Source organism: Clarias gariepinus, chromosome 6 (assembly GCF_024256425.1).
Source record: "Clarias gariepinus isolate MV-2021 ecotype Netherlands chromosome 6, CGAR_prim_01v2, whole genome shotgun sequence".
Classification (NCBI taxonomy): domain Eukaryota; kingdom Metazoa; phylum Chordata; class Actinopteri; order Siluriformes; family Clariidae; genus Clarias; species Clarias gariepinus.
The window spans coordinates 16,374,913-16,393,520 of NC_071105.1; the positions used below are offsets into that span (position 1 = coordinate 16,374,913).

The 18,608-nt window shown below is 40.0% G+C and overlaps 1 protein-coding gene across 4 annotated transcripts in view; it reads left to right on the forward strand.

The window, feature by feature from the left end:
- ptprfa (protein tyrosine phosphatase receptor type Fa) overlaps positions 1-18,608 on the forward strand; it is a 244,962-nt gene that overhangs the window by 178,573 nt on the left and 47,781 nt on the right. For all 4 annotated transcript variants that reach the window (XM_053499332.1, XM_053499336.1, XM_053499333.1 and 1 more), the window contains exons 11-15: positions 2,249-2,554; positions 7,004-7,197; positions 14,771-14,888; positions 15,283-15,578; positions 17,487-17,805. In XM_053499332.1, the coding sequence (XP_053355307.1) occupies positions 2,249-2,554; positions 7,004-7,197; positions 14,771-14,888; positions 15,283-15,578; positions 17,487-17,805 (1,233 nt within the window). The remainder of the gene's footprint in view (positions 1-2,248; positions 2,555-7,003; positions 7,198-14,770; positions 14,889-15,282; positions 15,579-17,486; positions 17,806-18,608) is intronic.

Sequence of the window (18,608 nt, forward strand, 5' to 3'; positions counted from 1 at the left end):
CAAGGGCTTCAAATGTCGTATTCCTCTTGTCAAAGTGGTCAATTACACAAAAAGCATAGAACCTGATTGATCGAGTTATTATTTTGCATTGGGATTAGAACCATTCCTGAGCATGTGCATTATGGGTAGAAAAGTGCAGTAGTGGGAATTGTAAACTGATTATGAGGAGCTGCTCAGAACTCACTAACTGTCAATCAGGTACGCCACGTAAAATCACAGGGGGGTCAGCGGATGGTGGAACTCATAGTGCACCCCTTTTTGCACAGTACTGTATATTTTTCACCCTGTGTTGATTTAAACCTTTAAAACAGTACAGTATGTTGTACAGTACAATTATCCTGCCCCAGAAAGAAAAGATCAGGTCAAAGAAATCATTGTATGCAAACTTCTGACCCCAACTATAATAAAATATAGTGGAACCTCGCCCTGGTAATAAATACATGAACATATATATGCTGAACAGTGTTCAGAACAAACAACCCAACAAGCAAATCCAAGTTCTGCTACTGGTATCTGCTGTGGGAAACATGAAACAACCTCTGGCAACCCTCATAGAAACTCCCAGCAGGTCCAGTAAGATCATCCAAATACACACAGGAATAGTAGCTGTTTTTTCAGTGTCTGCCTATAGTGTGCTGGTCTGTTTATCCTCCAGGCCAAATGGTGTGTTCTTTTCTCCTTTTTTTTTTTCTTTCAAAGACATTGTCACTTTTTGGTCTACTTCTGCTCTTCTGGACTCAGGAGGCCAAGCTGCTGTAGCTCTAGATTAAAGCTTGTCCGCTCACAGGTTAAGTCTGCCACGGTGAGTTAAGAGCGGTACAGTGTTTAGTGAATGGACAGGTGTCTCCTTTATTTGTAGAATTATATACATACAAATGTGTAAATCCTTCACATTTTCAAGCATAGAACCTGATTGATCTAGTTATTATTTTGCATCAGGATTAGAACCATTCCTGAGCATGTGCATTGTGGGTAAAAAAGTGCAGTAGTGGGAATTGTAAACTGATTATAAGTAGCTGCTCGAAACTCACTTATTGTCAATCAGGTCAGCATAATTGACAGAGTAATCACTAAGTATGGTGCTCACAGCCAGGTGCACAGATAACATGTAAAGTAAAATCACGTAAAAAGGTGCAATGATTGAGATCTCGAGCTCATCAGTTGATTTCATATGCCAAGTGCAATTATAGTGAATCTCTGCCAGCACATCGCTCCACTTTTGCAAAATAGCTGATGAATAGTATCCCTGTGCACACCCAGATCCTTTTTACTCTAGGCTTTTTAGCCATGGGCACATTTCAATAAGAAATGCAGACAGGTCAGGAATTAACCAATCGACAATCAGCCGAATAATCATAAACATTTACTCACACTGCAGCTTATTATAGTGGAAAATACTACAGTTGTGGCAAATATGGAGTTTAAATAACAAGGTATTTTTCACAGGTATTTTAAACATAATTGAGCCAATAGATTGTATCAGTTAGCATCACTGTCCTTTCCCCATGCTTACTGGGTTTCCTTAAGGTACGTCGGTTTCCTCCCACAGTCCAAAGACTTGCAGTTTAGGCTAATTTCCAAATTTTCTGTAGTGTATGAGTGAGTGTGTACATGCTTGTGTGTCTTGCAATGGACTGGCATCTATTTCATGGCGCCCTGGCACACTCTCCAGGCTGTATCCTGCTTCATGCTCCGAGTCCTCTGGGATAGGCTCCCACAACCTTAAACTAGAAAAGCATAATAGAGGATGAGGGAGTTTGCACATACAAAACCATAACTTATGCATTTTTTTGTTTATCGTATATGGTGATTTAGAGGTGTTTCTTTATGTAAATGTATGTGGCATTTAACAACTTACTATATTAATTAATATTGCATACAGTTGCCAGGGTCTTCTTCAGGTTCCTCTAACAGTATTAAAACTTGGTGTGAATAAGACTGCAGATGCAGGCATCATAAGATACAAATACATGCTGGCCCACAGTTATGTCATCTGTCTCATATGCCATCATAAAACAATGGAGATGGAATCACCACAGTGTCATTACACAGCTACAGCTCAACCTTCAAGGCCCAGATCTAAGACATTAAAATTGAGATTGAAATGGTTGTAATTTGTCCCCAGCTCCCCAATAACATATACAAACTTTCAATGTGACTGCTAACAGTACACTGGCCACTAAACTTTATATGCATAAACATGGCTATACTGAACCTGACACATGATTTCTGACCTCCACACCCACAGCTCCATCCGCTCCTCCTCAGGACGTGCACCTGCTCAGCCTCTCTTCAACCAGCATCAAGGTGAGTTGGGTGGCACCTCCTGCTGCCAGTCGTCATGGAGACATTGTGCGCTACTCCCTGGCCTATCAGGCACCCTCAGGGGAGGACCAAAAGCGTCACCAGGTCATGGACATCCCTGCTGACGTCACCAGCTATGTGCTTCAGGGATTGGAGAAATGGACATTGTACAATGTGTCGGTTAAAGCCCATACCGATGTCGGGCCAGGCCCTGAGAGCAGCGGCACCTGGATCCGGACCCAGGAGGATGGTACGCTTTCTTAACCTGCTCAAAAATCTCTCCATCTCCTTCAGAACTTCTAACTTCTTCAAAATCTTTCTCTCAAGATATCTTTACAACCAAATCAGCTGCTCCTGAAGTTTTTGACTTTTTCCCAAAAGTTTAAAACTATTTTTTCTGTACCTTTCCAATTACTTAAAATCATCTTCTTCTTCTTTATTTTTATGGATAAGCTTGGGAATGCAAATTGTATCTGACCGGTTATAAAAATATGCTTAAATGCATGCTTCAATTTTTCAGAAACCTTTCTACTTCATTCCCTAAACCCGCTTTCCAGCTTATTCTACCCTCCCAGAAGCCTTTTAAAATGATCCTACTTGCTCCATAAAACAGTATGACTTTCAAATGTCTTTTTAATCTTTTCAATTTCTCCGGAAGTTAATAGAGCGACGTTTAAATTCCGGAGCACGTCTCATTCAGTAGATACTTCTGAAGTTCCTCCAGCCTCTTTTAATGCTTCCTGCTTGCTACTGTACGTATCCTCCTTTACTGAACCTCCTGATTTTTCCTTTTGAATTCTGACCACATATGCACAAAAAGTTCTGTACAAAAAGTTTATTTCAGTGAATCTCGCAGTTCCAGAGCTCTTTACAAAAGACTCTCCTGAAGATCTTTCAAACTCTTTTTTTTTTTCCAGCGTACCTTAAAGCTTCCCCTAACTTCATCCAACTGCTTTCAATCTCTTCCTTACTGCTGTTTCGAAAAACGTCTGCCGTGTTTCCAGTGACGGTGTGAAACACCCACTGTTCTTGCTCTTCTTAAGCATCCAGCATGATGCCCGAGAAGATAAGAGAGTAGTGTTGTTGACTCACAGCTTCAGGGTCCTGGCTTCGATTCTGCGCTTGGGTTACGGTCTGTGTGGAGATCCATATTCATCCTGCGCTTGGGTTTCCCTCAGGTTCTTGGGTTCCCCTCCAGCTCTCAAAAACATGGCATGGTATGGATGTTGGGCTGTGCTAAATTGCCACCAAGTGTGAGTGAGAATGCGAATGTGTGTGTGTGTGTGTGTGTGTGTGTGTGTGTGTGTGTGTGTGTGTGTGTGTGAGATGCCCTGTGGTTACTAAAGATGAATAAAATATTATTCATATAACAGCTGAAAGAGAGAAAAAACGGAGAAACTAAGAAATGGAAAAGGCAAAGAGTGTGTGTGTGTGTGTGTGTGTGTGTGTGTGTGTGTGTGTGTGTGTGTGTGTGTGTGTGTGTGTGTGTGTGAGAGAGAGAGAGAGATTATGTGTGGTATGTGGCGTGACAGTCTTACTGCAGGACTGCAGCTGTTGTTTATTGTGTGAGATGTCTGGGACTAGTAAGCAAAGGGTGAAAGGTCAGAGCTGCAAGAACACTCCCCGTCCTGTGGACTACATCAGGTGCAGATGCACTGGTGTGTACTGTATGTGTGGGTGTGAATTCTGCCTCTGCTGTTTGTGCTGCACTCAGCACTTTGACTGACAGCTGAACGAATGACGAAGCACGACTCCGTGTGTCCTCTCTCTGTCCTTCCTTTCTTCCTTCCTTCCTTCCTTCCGCTCTTTCCCAGTTTCTCGGTGCATATCCTGCAGGCAGAGCATTTTTCACACAGCCGAAGCAATGAGGCTGAGCTGCTTTAAACACACACCTGTGTTGCTTCATCCCGCCTCACTCTTTGCCTGCAGTATGTCACTTTCCCTCCATCACTCGGGCCATCTGTTTTTCTTCCAGGGGTGTTATTTATCAAACACTGTCAACCCTGATTTCACAAGAATTATCAGTTTAACATCTACATTTCTAACGCGGTTAGCTGTTGTTATGTCCTCTTCTCTGTTATAGGCTCAGGAGTGATGTTATCGAGGGATGATGGGAAAAAAAAATTATATTTATCAAAAGTAAATCAAAAATGAGGAGCAAAGAGAGAAAGATCGCAACAGAGCAAAGAGGCGAGAGCAGAACGTTTGCGTGCGTGTGCATGTATCTGATTCATGGATAAATGCAATAAAGTAAAGCAAAATAAAATAAAAATGGGTTATCCTGTCTGCACACACACACACACACACACACATCGTATAAGTGTGTCTTTGTGTGCAAGCCCCACCCATTCCCATCCTCTTCCACTGCAAGCCAAACACCGACTATCACTGCTGGGCACACATCATGCTAAATCATTCCAATTTGAGGAGGCGTTCACACACACACACACACACACACTGAAGTCTGGGTGTTAATGCCATGGTGATCTCAAAGCGCTAAGCTCTTTAACCTCTCACGTTGCTTGCTCTGCCTCCTCCTCTTCTATTGACCAGCATTAACATCTACATCGCTGCTGATCTGCCTTATCGACCACAGATCTGTATTCGTCTCCAACCATCACAGGAGCTGCTAGAGAGTGTGTGTGTGTGTGTGTGTGTGTGTGTGTGTGTGTGGGAGCACGAACTCGCCTCCACAGGAGCTGTTGCTGAGTGTGTGGGTGGGAATGTGAGCTCGCCTCCTCACAATGGCACCCACAAATAAAACGCCCTCTATAGACACAAGTGAAGAGACATATCCGTAGGTATGATAGATAGATAGATAGATAGATAGATAGATAGATAGATAGATAGATAGAAACTCTAATACCTATAAAGTTTAATTGAAAAGGAATATTCAATATCGTTAGTCTTCTCGATTCTGCACTATTTCTTGGACCTGGTATTAATGTAAGCAAGTTTTTGATGCTGATTATGTTACGCTTTTGTACAAAAGGTCAGATTTTCCTAATCGTTAGAAGACACTCTAGTGGATTTGACCTTACATTTGAGATTTTATAAAAGAAAAATCTAAAATGCTAAAGTATTCTTGTAGACATTTCTTAGTGACTTTGGAATTTCGCCAAGGTGACGATTAACAATCTATCTTTCCGAAATCAGCATAGTTATCCAGTGATTAGCCGCAGTGACCCACGACTTCACGCTCGCAGTCAATGCTGTAAGGGAAAGAGACTTTGCTGAGCATTCCAACCTTTTGCAAACACCTCAAGCAAGTTGAAAACAGCAGTCAGTCTGCAACATGTCTTTGAACTGCATGCAATGCCAAAGGAAACTGACCAAGCACAAGAAGAACATGTAAACTCAAGACTTGAACCCCATCCCTTGTGGTGCAAGGGGACAGTGCTAACCACGTAGCCATTATGCTACCTGAATGACATTTTTACATTTTCAGAGCCTCACATTTCAAATGCAGACAAAAAGGAAATGGTCAAATAATAGGGTGCAGTAATCGATATTGTAAAATAATTTCTGCCCATTTTCTTTATTAGTCCCTCTTAGTTTTTATAGTTGATGATGAACAAGTCAGAAGAGTGGCAGAGAAGTATGTGAAGATATGTATAAAAGACAGTGTTAGAGCGGTGAGGTGTGCCATTGGTTCGAAACCACTGGTTTTAGGTGAAGGTGGGACTGCACCAGGGATCTACTCTTGGTAACTTTCTGTTTGCATTGGTGATGGACAAGTCGATTAGACAAGAGTCCCTATGGACCACAATGTTTGCAGATGATAATATGATCAGCAGCGAGAGTATAGAGCAGGTTGAGATGAGTCTAAAGAGGTGCACTGGAGAGAAGAGGCATGAAAATCAGTAGGAGCAAAATAAAGTACATTTACATTTAGGCATTTGGTAGACGCTCTTATCCACATCGACTTACAGAAAGTGCTTTGGAGTTTACGTCCATTTTCACTGGATAAATACTTACATTGGGTTACTAGGGTACTAACTAAGTGCCATTAGTACTTGTGTGTAAATGAAAAAGGATATGGGGAAGGGTGAAGTTTTAAGGAGCAGAGGTAGGGACGGTAGAGGAGTTTAAATATTTAGGGTCAACTGTCCAAAGCAATAGGGAGTGTGGTAGACAAGTAAAGAAGAGAGTGCTAGGTATCAGCAAGAATGAAAGGTGAAATTTACGGGACATTAGGGCCCTGGGATCATTTCCAAGGAATGAAACAAAGTCTGGTTGATTTTAAGAGCACAATCGTTCCGCGCCCAGGAACTGTGCCCACTTGTAGAGGTAGAGGTGGTCTCGAGCATAGTACAGCATACTTAGGTAAAGATCAAACCAGATATGGAAGCAGTCGTATCTGAGAACTAAAGGTAATCACTGTGCATGCGCCAATCTCATGACCTCTCATGATCTCTCTGACCTACACAGCCATAGCTGTTAAGGTAAAAAGGCATGCGAGAGCGCTGCTCTTGACATTTTTCCTGAAATATCAATAATATTAGGCATAGAAGTAGGTACATGCTGTATCGGAGGGTGTACATACTGGAAGTATGTATAAGTGTACCCAAGAACAGACCACCAAAAAAATTGTGAATGCTGGCCAGTGTGGAGGGGGAGCAATCGTTCCTGAGCATGGGACAGTACGAATCAATCGTGCCTAATATGAAAACACCCCAAATGTTTGTCTTTGTTGCAGTGCCTGGAGCTCCCCCACGCAGGGTGGAAGTGGAAGCAGTAAACTCTACAGCGCTCCATGTGGTCTGGAAGCCTCCTCTGGTGCAAAAGCAGCACGGAGAGATCCGCGGTTATCAGGTGGTCTACTCTCGCGTGGAGGACGGAGAACCTCGAGGGCAGCCCACTATTCTGGACATAGCACTACCCGATGCTCAGGTAACACCTGCAGTACCTAACCGGCCTTGTTTCAGTCCAAAATCATGTATAATGGGTTAAATCATACATCACCGACTCTTTTGCAACCACCATTTTGAGAACGATGAGACGGTGTGCGTTCAGCGAAATAGCACAGTGGAACAATTGAGTGGGAGATGACCTGATTGTTGGGATGATTTGTGGTTTGGGACACAGCCACAGCTGGGACGTAGCGAGAGTTTATTCTCTATTGCGCTAGCTCATTTCCGTTGAGATGTAGTTTACATCCTAGAGCCAGTGAAAAAGAAAATTCCCCTCAGTTGTCCTGGCCTGCTTTACAATCGCCGTCTATTGTGATAGAAATTTGCAAAACGACAGATGCGCCGAGGCTTATTTGGGGAGCAACAATAACACTGCTGGTTAAGTCATCTTGCGCTGAACACAATCCATCACTGTCATCTTTAACATAATTTCCCTTCAATACAAAACGGTTTACTGAATTCTCTTCCATTCCTGTCTCAGTCCAGCAATATTGTTTATATCATAAGCATTTTCACTTTGACTAACTCCATTGCAGTGAAGAAATAAAAATAAAAAAAAACCCATAATGTGTAAATTAAATGAACCCAATTAAAAAATACCCTTCAAACGCCAGATAAAACAACTCCCACTGTCCAGTCTGAGACATGACAAGCTCGGATTATTTCATCTTCATTGGCTTCCCCTTCATCTCCTTTCTCTCTCTATCTCCCTGAAAGGTCATTCTAGTCATCAGTGTGCCGTTCTGCTCGCCTCATTTTGTTTTCCCATCTAACTGCAGCAGATAAAACTCTCACCTCCTATTTCCACCATCATCTGCATTCTTCTCTTATCTGTGCGTGCAAAGAGAACCCCTCGCACACCTACACACACACACACACGCACACGGTCATGCTTACTGCAGAGTGATATGGCTTTGGACCTGGGAGAAGTTTCCATTCTTCAGTAGTGGACGAGACCTGAAGGAACATGTACACACATGCACACACACACACACACACATCTTTGCACTACAGTCCAGTGGTTATTCCACCTCCTGTCTTTTTCTCCAGTCTCTCTTTCACTCTGTCATTTCTGTTTTGCCTTCTTTAGGCAAAACAGATTTATCATTTTGTTTCTATAACTTTTTTATCTAAACTACCTTATTTTTGTTTCGCTCTTTTATTTATAGTCATTTTGCTCTCTATCTCTCTCTCTCTCTCTCTCTCTCATACCATCTGCCTTAATTGGTTATTCACTCTCTCCATTCCCTCACTATCTTTCTATCTTCTCCTCTCATATTGTCCCTTACCTAATAATTTATTCACTCTGTTTGTGCAGTCTTTCTCCTCGTCCTCTCAGTCCCTAACTCTACTTTTTTTTTAATCTCGCATCCTTTTATTCTTTATAAAATGTCCTTATGTGAATATGACTTTTTTCATTCAGTGAAGGAGAAAGTATCGTGTTTCCGAGTCATTTGTATTAGTTCTATTTCCTTTTCTCTTTCCCGTCGTTCTCTGGCTCTCAGAATTGTTTATTCATTATGTGTTTGGTCTCATTGTCTCTGTCACTGACTAAATAGGCACTATTTCATCCTTTCTGTCTGCATGTAAATCGATGAATAGCGGCATTTTGTTGTCTGTATTGAAAGGCCAAATGAAATGTGCTTGGTGAAAGAGAGAGAAAGAGAGAGAAAGAGAGAGAGAGAGTGATGGAGAGATGAGATTAATTTGAGACAGGCTGTGTCACAAATCTGGGTGACGGATTGGCCATGTCCTGTATGTGGTGCTGAATCATTTTGAGTGGCCTGTTTTGTCAGGTTGGTGTCCTTGTCTAGTGGATGAGAAGTAGCTATAATCCAGGTTTTTTTTTTTTTGCCAAACTCTCCCCATGAATAGTGCAGATTCTGTCTCTTTTGCTTCCATGTTACGAATCAGAGACCAAAACTAACACTGTAATAAGAGCTTAGCCTGCATTTTATTACACATACTTCTAGGAAGTCCCTCTCACAGTCATTGACCCGGACACAGACACTTTCTGTTTTTAATAGTCACGTCTTTATCCTGCTCGGTCTAATTAGAAAAGATGGAAGCGGTCAATTTGAACATAACAGACACTTTACCATATGGAGATTTGGGTAGATTTACATATGCACCCTGGATTTCTTCTGTTGTCTAACATGAAAGCGACTATATGAGTCATTATATCACCATCCCCTTTCCATCTGCTTCAGTTCTGCATCATCAGACTCTAAGAGTAGATTATACCACAGAGAAATCACTGGGCTGTAGACCTGCATCGAGAATGAGGAGGAAAAAAAGCCAAATCATGGCTGATCCACTATATCTGGTAGATAATTATATCCTTCAGTGTCTCCACCCCAAGTGACAGAGTTCCCTGGAGTATCCATGATTTAAAGCTTTATTGACTCAAGCCTAAAACTGGAACCAAACAAGATTTAGAGCCCGGCCTCTATTTATCTAAAGTGTCATGGCAACCAATGGTTGGTCACAATGATCTTTGTCTTCATTGCTTTAAGGGAAAGTTACGTTGCCTGGGACCCCAACTTCTTGCAACCCACAAGCACATACTGTACTCACTCATGCGTACACTGCAGGCAGTTCGGAAACACCAGTCAGCCTACACACATCTTTGATCTGAAGTGCACAAAGGAAACCTCTGTGCACATGTTTGAGGCTTAGCAAGTATTACTGCACCTGTGAGTAAGATTGGAACTGAATGAGGAAGTTAAAGTTAACTTTTTATTTCCAATTTGCAGCTTTACGATGACTCTTCATTTCATGTTGTTGAGGGCAGTTTGAACTCACAAACTGAGATTTAACTGGTTAATTACTCAAACTAAAGCTCCAGTTCCTGGGACTACCTGGTAATCTACTGTAGCAGTGAAGAATATATGGAGACGGATGAAGCCTTTTGTTAGCAATGCCCATTTTTTTCACTAGTGCTTGGCAATGCAAAGAAAGTGATTAACTATATTATGCCAACCATAAGACAAAGCATTTGTTTATTTAATTCATTCATGAATTCAATCATTGATCAATCAATCAGTAAACAAACAACTTACCCAGCCAACCAAGAAACATCAAGTAAATGACCAAAACTCATATGGCTGCCAGGAAATTAAGTCCAAATCAAAAATAAAATTTTGCAAAGGAAGATTATGTGTATTTAAAAAATGCATGATGCAGATGCTTCAATCAATTTTCCTGGCTCCCCATTCAGATTATTCAAAGACAGCATATTAGTGGCATTGACTTTAAATAAAAAACACTTATCTTTTATGCACAATGAATAAGGGATAGAAACTGCAGTCTGCTGTCAAATGTCAAAAGATGTAACATAAAAGCAAGTGACAATTTAAATATGAAGAATCAAAAAGACTAATAGGATAATGTATGAATGAGAAACCAGCACTGAAGTAAAGCATTGAAGTCAACTGTAAAAATGGGTATTCCAATATCCTGTACGGCATTGCTGCATGAATAGTCTGAGTGGTCTCAAATAGAGTAGAGTTGCAACTATCAAATTAATTACTGCAACTTCAATTTAATTTCACAAAATGACTTCCACACATTGCAAGATCATATTATTTTGTATTTTATTTTATTTTATTCTGCACTGAAGATGCACCAATAAAAAATCCAGTAACTGGAATGTGATCGAAAGTGACCAGTGACCAGGCAAATACACACAGGCATTAACCCCATCATCTAGACATCCTTAGTTTAAATCCTGCCTGAGGCAGTGAAGCAGAGGAGTGATGGAGGGAGGAGTGGCATAAATAGCACTTTTCTCTGAATGTGTTAAGTCACCCCCTAATGTTGCATTAGTAGAGGTTTCAGAAAGTTAGTCGGTAGCTGTCGCCTCATTTTTTAGCTGGACCTGAAATTTGTACAGAAAATCACTGTCTAGTAACCTGGAACACTTTTTTGATTTTGAGACTTGAGTAAGAAAAAGTTCTGTAACCATGTGTTGTTTTTGCTTGAAGATGTTTATATGTGCTGTCAGTTATAGTTCTTAGAAATAAAGCAGAACTGAAATATGCAGGGCAGAATTTTTTTTTTTAAGAAAGAAAGAAAGGCAGAAAATTGCAATCGGTGCATCTATATTGTGCACACAACTTAATGAAGCGATAAAATAAAGTTCATAAAATTGTAATGCGTTTGTTGGATGTAGGCCATTTTTATCATGCTTTTAATTAGCAATTTGGAGTTGTTGAATCAATTAAATTATGAAAATATGTATGTTAATTTAATGTGCTCTTTTGTAAATAAAATGTGCTGACAGTTTCAAGGAGAAGCTGACCAAGCACTCATCAGTTATGCTTGCAGTTCACTTTAATTGAACTCATTGCTTACGTCCCTGATTAAAATGCTGTCGCCTCTTATGTCCTCTGTGCAGAAAAATAACTTTTAGTGGACTTGGCTGGATACTATGAATACTATGAATTCATGGATAATACTGATATAAAAAAACGTCATGTCTATTTATTTCTATATTGAATTCAGATTGTATTATTTAATGTTTTAAATGTATTTACAGACCAAACACAATTTCACACCGATACTTTAGAGGTATATCAGATTTTTTAGATTGTGACCATCCTAGTTCAGTGAAAAACCGCCCTGTGTGGATACCGCTCATATAATTTTTGATTAGTGCTTTAAGTCCATAGTTACTGTACATAAAAGTTTGAATAATGTGCACAATTTCTTGAATAATTCCTCATTACACACTTAACTCAACCCATAATGGATATTACAATAACCCACATGGTACATTTATTTAACTGTAATGTAACTTTGTTCCCTTCATTAAATACGAACAAAATGGTTGATCGAATCAAACCAGGACTTTTGATTGTGCAGAATAACAGAACACAGTTGAGAGTAAAAAAATCTGAATTTCTTTATATAATCCCCTGCTACACTAATGCACGCACTGTATCCCAGCGTTTCACTAGTGCTAGGATACCATCAAGGTCTGGAATTTATATAAAACCTGTAAACAAAGAGTCTCTGCACCTGTCTGACCTAACCAGGTGCCAAACTGGATTCCAACTTAGGCATCTTCTGTTATATTCAACTTCCAGCTGCCTAACACACAGTAGGTCTGCAAATAATTCCTGCCATGGGTTCCCTGTTGAGTCTCGTTCCTCTCAGGGTTTCTTTCTATTGCCATCTCAGGGAGTTTTTCCTTGCCGCCGTCCCCTTTGGCTTGCTCATCAGGGATCTTTTTGATTTATACACATTTTTCTCACTCAAATACGTTTCCATAATTTTCTTTCAATTCTGTGAAGCTGCTTTGAGACAATGACCATTGTTAAACCATTGCGAATTGAATTGAATCGAGTCTTTGTAGACCTTGTGCTTAGTACAAAAAGTTTGGAAGGTAATAAAATGGGTACATTTAATGCAGTATGTTTCAAGGACTTGATTTCTTTGTGAGATCTTTTAGATATATAAATAATAAAACATTAATATTATACACTCAAGGGCAAATCTCCAAGATATTCACCAAAGTAATAATAATAAACAAAATACACAAAAGGGAAGTGAGCGTAGTGGAAAGTGTTTTTCACTTTGACTTTACTGGAATTTACAAGCAAACAAGCTTTATTCACGATGCATGAACTGATTCTTTCCAATGGCTATGACTAAATATAATCAGAATACATGCCTTTTCCTTCCCTCTAGATGTGTTTAATGACTTCTTAGGTGTATTCAGTATAGTTATTTCCTTCTCTCTCTCTCTCTCTCTCTTTCTCTCTCTCTCTATATATATATATATATATATATATATATATATATATATATATCTGTCTGTCTGTTTCTTACTGTGATATGGAGATTAATGAGCTGTGACTGTGATATCACTGCAGGCAGATAAAGGGACTCCTCTCTTACACATGGTGGCTGTGGTTAACTCCATGCTGGTCTAGAGTCTTTCCATATCGACCTTGTCCCAATCTAACTTGCTTTGCTCAATCTGCCTAAGATAAAAGAGACTGTTTAACTCGCAGAAACTAATTAGAGGGAGGAGAGGCCCCTAAGTGTTAAATGAGAGACATACTTTCTCCTGCTTTATCTCCCTCTTAAAGAGATTTTTAAAAAGTGAGATAATTCATTTCTCCAGTTCTTTCAACCCTTTTACTCTTTAAACTCGCCATGACGGCTCAGCGCTCAGGCTCTGCATGCTGTAACGCCAGGCAGCTGGAAGCGGCGGTACTGTACATGTTGTAGAATTTGCTATACTTTAACCGTACTTAGAGTCAATGAAATAAAACAAGACATATGAAACATTAGGCTGTTAAGATAATGGATATGAATTTTTCTTGTAACAGAACCCATACCAACACTAAAATATGTCTTTGTGTACAGTATTAATACTCGTTAAATGTATTTTCCAGTATGGTACTAACACTTTTTCAGTTAATGGGTTTCACTACAAAATAAGATAGCTACATTTTTTGGCAGTTTTACATTTAAAAGGTATTAATATATTAATATATTATAATATATAATTACATTTTTTATTATTGTGTAAAATTCTAAAAATCCACCTCAACCAGTTTAGTCAAACATGATTAATCAGCCTACAGTTGTGGTTGTAAGATAAATATGAATTTTTGTATCAATATGTTGGTTATGGTTTAATTAAAAAATAATAATAAATCAAGCTCATGTATTAATTGAAGGAAAAAAGTTGTTCCACACAAAACCATTGAAATTACATTGTTAAAGATAATGAAAATCATTAAATAAAAATGAATTTAAAAAGTTGAGTTCACACTTCATTGTTAAGGTTGTCACCATCAGCAGTTCTTCATCAGCACCTCTGCCACTTTAGTAGTTGATGATAGCACCTTGATCAGGTTTCATTGGATATGTCATGTTTTGCTAAGAAATGCATTTATTCACTGTTGTGTGTTGCCAAAACCATGTAAATTAAAAGTTTTTTTTTATAGAAGGACATATAAGCAAAATATATTTTACACCTTTGCATGCAAGAGTAAATTAATTTTGCCAGATTAGGTGAAAGTTCGGAAATTGAGTTTATGAGGTTTGGCATTGAACTGCCCTCATGAGCACTTGCTGAACCCTTTACCATTGTAAAAGAAAGTGTTTCATGTGTAGCATGATCATTCTTGCTTATATGGTATATGCTTAGTTGACCAGATTGTTTAGATTTACTATTAGTATTAATATTTTGATTAAAAAAATTTATTTTGGCATATTTTAATCAATTTGTTTTTTAAGGTATTAGTTTAGATGTGCATAGCAAAAAATCCAAAGCCAGTTTACTAAATTGAAATTGATCTGTTTCAGTCACATAAAAATAAAGATTTTATCCCCCCTCCTGCCCCTTCAGATTTCTCCAGTATACTTTTTTTATATTCCTAAAACTCTCTCATCTTTTGAAAATTTGTGTCACAGTGTATTTTCAGAGGATGCTTACCCATGTTAACAAGGTGTGTTGTTAATGTTTACATGAAATAGTGTTGTGTTGCCATTTGCTGTTACAGACTGATATATTCTCTGCTTTTCTTCCTCAGGAGGCCTTCATCACAGGGTTGCAGGCAGAGACATCATACTCAGTTACCGTGGCAGCATATACAACTAAAGGCGATGGTGCTCGGAGTAAGGCCAAGGTGGTGACCACTACAGGAGCAGGTAAGGGTGTGGTTGTGTAAAATCATGTATGATTGAATTATTTGGATAATTATGACACATATTTAGCATCTAAAGTCGGCTTTAGCTATCATTAAGCTGTGCAAACGGTTAGTATTTGTCATTAAGCACACTTAATTTGTGGCTGTTTAAATATTTAAATAATATCTAATAGTAACTGGTACTAGTAATTATTTTTACCGCACTTAAGTTTTATTTTAATACTTGTATATTTTGTTACTTTAGATTTCACTGATGTTTGCATGTGCATGTATTGTTGGCTAAGCTAAGTAAGATGGCACATTAGATTAGATGAGACTCTCTAGTTTTCTGATGAGTATACAGATCGTACTGTATACAGCGTCAGTATATCTTTTTAATTGCCTCATGCTCTCAGTGCCAGGTAAGCCCACCATGATCATCAGCACTACAGTGGGCAACACAGCTCTGATCCAGTGGCAGCCTCCAAAAGAGACATTCGGCGAGCTATTGGGCTTCAGACTGCAGTATAAACGCCAGGACGACGATGATAATGATGACAAAGATGACAACGGCGAAGGCTCGTTCATCACACGCCACTTCATGCGCACCGACGACCACTTCACCGTCACCGGGCTGCTCAAGGGCTCCACTTATAGCTTCAGACTTAGCGCCAAGAACCGGGCCGGACACGGAGAGGAGCATGTGAAAGAGGTTAAAGAGTCACACTGAACACTGACTTTACATACCAATAATGCACTTCAGTCATTTTATGTACTTCATGTATTTCAACTTGTCCTGACAATTTTCCCTTGTCTGTATCATCCATTCATGATGTTTAATTTAGATCTTTTATTATCTAATTTTATCTAGTTAAATACTAGGGTTTATACAAGCTACATTGACAGATCATGTAAGGCAAGCTTAATGAATTTACTATGTACGCTCACTGCATGCACCAACAATATCTACTATATCGTCCATATATTTTTTTTCTTTAGTAAAGAACAACAGGATCGGATCAACCCGTTAAAAGATTAAAGGGGTTGTTTTTCAACACAAATGTGTAATGTTAGACACAAAAGATTTTAGTGATGGTGTGTAGTGTTAGACACAAAAGCTTCTAGGGGTAGTGTTTAGTGTTAGACACAAAAGATTCTAGGGATAGTGTTTAGTGTTAGACACGAAAGCTTCTAGGGGTAGTGTGTGATGATACTGTAGAAACTAAAGTTTCTTTGGATAGTGTGTAGTGTTAGGCCCTAAAGATTCTAAGGACAGTGTGTAGTGTTAGACACGAAAGCTTCTAGGGCTATTGTGTAGTGTTATATACAAAATATACTACGGACAGTGTGTATTCTTAGACCCTAAAGATTCTAAGGACAGTGTGTAGTGTTAGAAACCAAAGCTTCCACGGACAGTGTGTAGTGATAGACCCTAAAGATTCTAGGGATAGTGTGTAGTGTTAGACACTGTTTACTAGGGATTCAGTTGAGCCAATCAATTTATTTTATCGCTGTTCATAATGTGTCATGATAACTAATTTGTACCGGATTCGAGAACACCTGACTACCGCTTGTCGTATCAGTGCTTGCTGCCGTTTTTGAAATTGTGACACTATGTCAGTTAAATTATACAATGAGACTATGTACAGTAATCTGTTGCATAGTCACGTGCTACTGTGAACCAACTAGTACTGCAAGGTAACAGTACTGGAAAAAACTAGGGGTGGAAAGAAATTCTGAATTTAAGCATCAAGGTCATGCCAACCGTCAGTGCACGCAAGGCGAGCTTATCACCAAGGCATTTAGTTTTTCACTCCTTTTTTGCCCAAGTGATTGCTAGCAGAATGGCAAGCTTTAAAGAGACTCAATTCAGTTCTACTTATAGAGGAAGAGCTTTATGGAGGTTTTAAGTGACTTTAGGACATGTCGGATATTCGTGGGAATATGGCAGGAAAAATTACGCCTCCCCTTCAAAAATGCTGTGAGACGTTTATGAGACTTAAGGGAGACGGTGAGCACGGTGCTATGACGGCACCTTAAATGATATGAAGATCTAATCTGTGGCTTGTTTGCTGAATTTTTTGCTTTGTGGGCAGGTTCACCAGAAAAAAAAACATGCATACAGTAGACAGTGAGGCTTGTCATGGGGCCTGAACCAGCACAGTGCGCTACTCTGCCAGGAAAACCAGAGTAGACAGTGAGTCAATTTGGCATCGGTGAAGAGGTCCATCTGTGCCCTGCCAAACCTTTTCCCAGATCTGGAACACCCCTGCCGAGTGCAGATGCCACTCATACAGACATAGGTCCGGTCTCCACAGTGTGTCCTGTTAAAGCTTCGGACTGCAGTCCTCGCAATCCTGACAAGACTGTTGTGTGGAATCTCTTGTTCTGAACTGCAGAGTTGACTTCTGATTCTATCTCTGTGCATAATAAAGATATCATAATAAAACACCCTGCATGATTGTGAGCATGATTCCGACGTGTCCTGCCTTGCTGCTGTATCTGCTAAAGGGCAAAGAAATGCTTTGTAGGCTAAACAAACACCATATAATTGGAATTACACTCAATATATTTAAGATTATCAGCATACTTTTTAACCTTCCTAATGTTTTCCCTTTAGGTCATGACCCCTGAGGACTCACCTAGTGGTTACCCACAAAACCTCAGTGTGGTGGGACTGAGCTCCACTTCGACAACTCTGGCATGGGCACCACCACCACTGATGCAGAGAAACGGCAAAATTGTGCGCTACGATATTGTGTACCGTGACATCAACAGTGTGAAGAATCAAACCAACAGCACAACAGAGACACGCATGAGCATCGGCGGCCTGAAACCCGACACCACCTATGACATCAGAGTGAGAGCATTCACCAGGAAAGGACCGGGACCTTTCAGCCCCAGCATTCAGAGCAGGACCATGGCTACGTCTGTGCCTGGTGAGACACACACACACACACACACACACACTCCGACACACAGAGTTATTAATACTGAGCAGAGCAGATGGTGGTAGCTGAAACACTGTGGCAGGAGGACAGGCAAGGCTTGTGCATACGGACACACACACACACACACACACACACCTGTATAAAGCCAAAAGGACAAACAGCTATGATCAGTCTAGCTCTGTGTCCTGTATTCACTATGTCATGGCCATTTAACATACTAATGTATGTCCAGTAATATCATGAATATGCACAGAAAGGAATTATTAATAGTGCATAGAAATTTGTGTATAATATAGACATAATGGCTGCACAGTGGCATAGTGGTTAGCATCGAGGTCTCGCACGTCCAGGGTCAGGGGTTCGATTTCTGCCTCGGGTCTGTGCGTGTGGAGTTCTCCCCGTGTATGGTGGGTTTCTTCTGGGTACTCCGGTTTCCTCCCACCGACCAAAGACATAAGGTTAACTGGCGTACCCATATTGCCTGTTGTGTATGTGTGTGTGTTCCCTGCAATGGATTGGCACTCTTACCTACCCCGCCTCATGCCCTAAGTCTCCTCCGATAGGTTCCGAGCCCCCTCTGACCCTCTATACAGGATAAGCGTTATAGAAGATGAGTGAATAAATACAGCCATAGGAATGAAATGATGAGTTTACTGATTTTTCAGGATTAGTAAGCTGGCAAAAATAAAATGGCTGTAACTTGAGTATTTTCAAATATAGGAAAGTGAAAAAGGAGAGCGAAAAAAAAATAATGTAATAAAAGGTTTGCTGAGATAAGGTCTGCTGAAGCC